The sequence below is a fragment of the Solanum pennellii genome, chromosome 4 (assembly GCF_001406875.1).
Source record: "Solanum pennellii chromosome 4, SPENNV200".
Classification (NCBI taxonomy): Eukaryota; Viridiplantae; Streptophyta; class Magnoliopsida; order Solanales; family Solanaceae; genus Solanum; species Solanum pennellii.
In genome coordinates this window covers 69,098,548-69,103,891 of record NC_028640.1, presented here as the reverse complement: position 1 = coordinate 69,103,891, position 5,344 = coordinate 69,098,548, and the positions used below count along the sequence as shown (strand labels likewise).

The 5,344-nt window shown below is 35.4% G+C and overlaps 1 protein-coding gene across 4 annotated transcripts; it reads right to left on the bottom strand.

The window, feature by feature from the left end:
• Nucleotides 1–1,515: 1,515 nt before the first annotated feature.
• On the bottom strand, nt 1,516–5,344 carry LOC107018277 (tubby-like F-box protein 5). Of its 4 annotated transcripts, none has more exons than XM_015218718.2 (5): nt 5,037–5,344; nt 3,469–3,845; nt 3,278–3,365; nt 2,484–2,613; nt 1,516–2,358 (listed from the first exon to the last, which is right to left on the bottom strand). In XM_015218718.2, exons 2-5 carry the CDS (start codon nt 3,814–3,816, stop codon nt 1,722–1,724), a joined length of 1,203 nt encoding a protein of 400 aa, XP_015074204.1. In that variant the 5' UTR covers nt 3,817–3,845; nt 5,037–5,344; the 3' UTR covers nt 1,516–1,721. The 4 variants fall into 4 exon arrangements, with proteins under 4 accessions (XP_015074204.1, XP_015074203.1, XP_027772440.1 ...); XM_015218717.2 differs by having other exon boundaries at nt 5,048–5,344; XM_027916639.1 differs by lacking the exon at nt 5,037–5,344 and adding an exon at nt 4,060–4,593.

Here is a 5,344-nt window from a genome sequence, read left to right as displayed (position 1 = left end):
TTTTTTCTTTCAACTTCTTGATCCTTTTATAGATTTGATTTGCCTTCAACTTCTACAAGGAAAGGAATTACAAATCCTTTTCCTTCTTGAACTTGTCTATATTTACGTCTTTCCTTATTTGACTTGAATTGTAATTTCTTTATTTCTTTCCTTCTTTGACTTGAATTGCTACTTTTTTATTTCTTTCCTTCTTTGACTTGAATTGCTACTTTTTTTTTATTTCTTTCCTTCTTTATTTATTTCCATATTTGTTTCCTTCTTTTCCTTCTTTACAATTCTGCACTTTTTCTTCTTTTCTTCAATACTTTTTCTTCTTTGTCGCAACTCCCATAATTGTATACATACGACACCATGCCTTCACTTTATCAATCATCAAAACTACTTTATTTGTTCTCCTACTTCCCAACAATATGGATTCTAATTTCTAAATCAACAACTTACATATTATTATAAATACATCTAGACATGTGATTGCCTTCATTAAACTCATTCATCTATAACCTTCAACTCTTCACCAACACACAAACAAAAAAAAAATATTTTGTTTTCCTCAAAGACTACTAATAATTAGGTATCTGATATTTTGTTCGAGGAAGTTTTATGTATCCGATATTTTTTTCTAATCGAGAAGTCATATTTAAAAAATTATTTAAGGTTTGTATGTATTGCCGCACTATTTAAATTTGTCTATTTTCAGTATTTCTAATTTATCATCGTATAGCTTTTGACCAGTAGAGCTGCGTCGGGTTCGATTTCAAAGTTTACCGATTTGACTTATTTGTTATCGATTTGCAGAGATGCTAAACCATTATAGAACTATTAAGATATTGGTTTATCGATTATTGAATAATCGATTTTCGATTGTTACCGATTCAATTATCGATTTAACCGTTAAGATTTAAACAAAAAAAACTTTGAAAACGTGACAAGTCAAATAAACCTTGCACATATGTTCACAAGTTATATCTTGATAAAAAAGAAATACTTTTGCATTATAGAATAACCAAGTGTTTGAAACAACCACAAAAGAAATACTTTTGCATTATAGAATAAGCAAGCGTTTAAAGCAACCTAAAATAAAAGTAGAAAACAGAACTCTAAATCAAGAACTTTATATACAAAATAGTACAAATATAATTATTATTTAATTTACTATCAAGTTATCGGTTAACTCATTAAGAAAAACCTCAAACTGTTAAGAACCGCAATAACCTGATTAATAACAAAAAAAATATCAAAATCACTAATAACCCAATATTGATAAACTAATAACTTTTTTTGGTTTGAATATCGTTTCGACTCAGTTTGAACAGACCTAATCTCTAGGGCTTTTTTTTTTAAAAAAAAAGGTGAATTATACAACAGAAATAAAAAAAGTGAATTACACAAGAGAATATAGTATCTATCATTTTAGAAAAAATTATGTCCTTGTGGTCAACTTCTATTCTGCTTATTCGGATCTCTTCCCGGGTCAACCCACTCCGATGTTGAGTGGTTTGACCTGAATTTAGATCATTTCCCATCTAAATAGATATTTAGTATTGAATTATAGAACTTACAAACTATTTTAGCAGCAGTTAATGTTAGTTACATACTGATATTCTCATTGATAAATATTGCCTTCCATTTAGAACTTCTCAGATTGACTAAACATTAATTCATAACATTATGCACCAACCTGATGTTAGAAAAACATCATGATTTACAATCTGAGCACGAAATCATTCACAAGCTGGTTTCGTGTCGAAGCTGCTCAAGCAGATTGCAAAAGCTTGGAAGGCGGAGAGCGGGTAGCAGTAATCCATGGTGAAGATATCTTTTCCAATTTTCCCAAATTGTAAAATTGTTGTTTCTTGTACTGCAGCTGGTATATTGTGAGATGCATCAACTGCTGCCGCAAGCTGAAAGTTTTTCACGGATGCAACTGTGACGCGGCCTTTGAAATTTAGGCACCAGCACTGCAATTGTTCGTGCCATCGAGGGGCCTTGTTTTTAAGCACAAGTGGCTCTCGAGAAGGCCTAGACACTGATGAGCTGATATTTACAGCTGGCTCCTTGGCTTTAGAGGGCCTCTCATCAAAAGATTGTGGGAATGATGTAGGCGTTGGAGCACTGCCTCCCTCTTGGATAGAGGAGAAAGGGATGGAATGCATGGCGCAATGCATTCTCCTAGGTCCCCTTGTACGGAGAACATTGAGTTCATAGGAAATGGTGGCTATACTGTAATTGCATGCAGATACTGTTGGGGATACTTGCTTAGCACTGAAACGTCGACTAAGTCTACCACGATGTTGAATCGCTGCATCACTTGGAGGTTGGCTATCATATATGGTGAACTTGGTTCCAAGAAAGTTGGATCTGATCAAAGTTTATAAAGTTATTGAACAGAATGTAAGGTAATAGAACCTTCCCATTTTTTGACATCACGAAGGACATTGATGATGGTTTAGCTATAGAAAAATAAGTAGTTCGCGGGAACTTGCCTCAGTTTGCCGACATATGTACTGCTAGCTCGAGAAAAATCATCTGAAACCAATGAAATTACGAAGTCTGTGCTTGTTGCCCTTCTGATCCTTTTGGCAGCCAGCAATAGTTTATCACTCATATCCTCAGCTGTCATGAGGTAGCAAATCAGATTTGTACTTTTCAGTGCCAAAAGATTGAACTACAACAACACCTTAAAAAAAGGGGGCAGCCCAGTGCACTAAGCTATCACTATGTGCGAGGTCCGGTGAAGCGCCGGACCACAAGGGTCTATTATACGCAGTCTTAACTTGCGTTTTTGCAAGAGACTGTTTCGACAGCTCGAACTAGTGACCTCCTGATCACATGGAAGAAACTTTATCCATTAAACCAAGACTCCCCTTCTAAACCACAAAACTAAGAAGCAATACAAAGTTTTGCAGTTCCGGTGTGGTCCAGTATATATAACTTGAAGCTATGTTGCTCTGACTCTAAAATGTCAGCAAGTGTGTCAGATTCTCCAAAAGTAGTGTATTTTTGGAGAATTCGACACGGGTGCGGCATCAAACCAAATAAACAAGGTAGATCTTGAAGTTGATACCAAACGAAACATAATGTGAAAAATCAATTTCATTCTATAATTGGAAGTGTCAAAAGATGAAAAGAAATGTATAAATTTAGAAAATGAACTTCACTCATGATCAAATATGTAATATACATCTTAAAGCTGATCAAGGTGCACAAACAATTTTATATGAACAAATTCAAGTGTCGAGAAGAAAAGGAGCAGCGTCAGCAGCAAAGTGTGACTTACATGGAGTCAAACCAAAGTAGAGACGAAAAACTGAATTAGCTCTGTCCCGTTTTATAAAGCAATGAATTGGGGATTCACGGGGACCTGGCTGGTCCAAAGCACAAAGGGAAAAACAATTGTCTCTCAGTTGTTTCTTCTTTATTGGTGATAACAAAGTATAAGATAATAATCAAACAGATAAAGGAGAATACCTGCTTTAGTGAAATGGGGAATGTAAGCCTACCACATTCTTCAGGAGTCTTGACAATCTCTTTCGTAACTTCCCTCCATGACTTGCAAACAGATGCACAATAGACTACTGCTGTCCGAGCAGGAAATGATGTCTCACTCTCTTCAACCCTGTGGACAATATCCAAAAGCAGTTCCGGTGGTATATTTGCCCATTGCCCTTGTTGATTGGGATCAAAAGGAACCACATCAGGAGCTATATGTGACCGAGTTCTGTTGCGCCAGTGCCTTCCTTCTACTTCTCCTCTCCTTGATAACCCTATCCCATTTTTCATTTCCTTCAGCTCACGGACAATGCTCTTGAATGACATCTCTATTGATCACATCAACAAGACCTTTCCTACAATGAGATGGCAAGGAATTTGGAAGAATTAAAAAACATTTGAAAGTAAATACGGAGAGCCATAGTTCAAAGATCAAATTTCTTTCTATGAAAAAGAACTTTCAAGAATTTTCCATTTTTTGTGACTACATAATCTGTTTTTTACAAGCAGATCTAACACTACATAGTTTAGTCTGTGTCAATCAATCATCAATAGCAAACAACAACATACCCAATGTAATCCCACAAGTAGGTCTAGGGAGGCTAGAATATGCGCAACCCCTTACCCCTACCTTTGTGGGGTAGAGAAGTTGTTTCCAATAGATCCTCAGCTCAAAAAATTGTAATCAAAGCATGACAGAAAGAAAAACAAATCAGCAGCAAAATAGCAAGACAAACAGAACAAACAAAACAACAGATATTAGTGAAAATTAGGAGAATAAGATAGTACAAGTATACTAACTAATACTACAATGCTCGGCTACCTATTACCTTCCTGTCCTAATACTCGACCTCCAAATCTTCCTATTTAGAGTCATGCCCTCGTAAGCTAGAGATGTATAATATTGTGTCACTCCATCATCCATTACGCCTTAATTCCAAACAAAGTCAAGGCCGGCTAAATGAATCCCCTCCGCAACCATTTCGCACTATTCGAGTCCAACTCATTACATTAAAGATGAAACTAAACATAGATATTTGCAAAATGAGAACTTTTTTAGGAATCCACTATCCCATTCCAAAATTTAAGCAACAACAATACATCCACAACTTAGAACACCCACCTTCATAAAGACATTTTGATATTTGCACAATTTCTAGCACAGCTCAAGAATATATTTTTAAATAACATAACTTTATTAGAAATCAATTGTCAGCTCCAAAATTGAGCAACAAAAATACACCTGCAATTAACATACTCGTCTCAGAAAAAGGCAAATTAATACCAAAAAGGAATAGAAAGATAGAGCTCGGATTTTTGACATGAAAAGAAAACAGACGGAGAAAAAATAAGAACTTCTAAATCTGGAAAACAAGAAAACTCCAAAATAGATTGGTTCAAAATTAGAATAAATTAAACATAAATGTTTGCTAGAAATGGGAACTTGTAAATCTGAAGGGAATTAAAATCATAGAAAAAACAGGGAAAAACCCCAAAATAAAAACCAAAAAATGGGTCTAAAAAAAGATGAAAGAGAAGAAATAAACCTGAAATAAACCTGAAAATTGGGTATGAACAAATACAATATTTGCTTCAAAAAATCGGTAGAATCAGATCAATCAACACAGCTAACTCCGCCATCTTCTCCGGCGAAAATCTGGTGGGTAAACATTAGATTTTTCCCTTAATAGGAGTCGCTACATAACCGGCAACCACCAGTAGCACCACCAACTCCGCCGTATCCTTCGCCGCCGCTGCACCAAGTTGAAGAGAGAGAAAAAAGAATCAGATTTTCAATGTATTGCAGTTTCCTTCGACCAATTTTATTTTTTTAGTTTAGTTGTATTTCCACCAA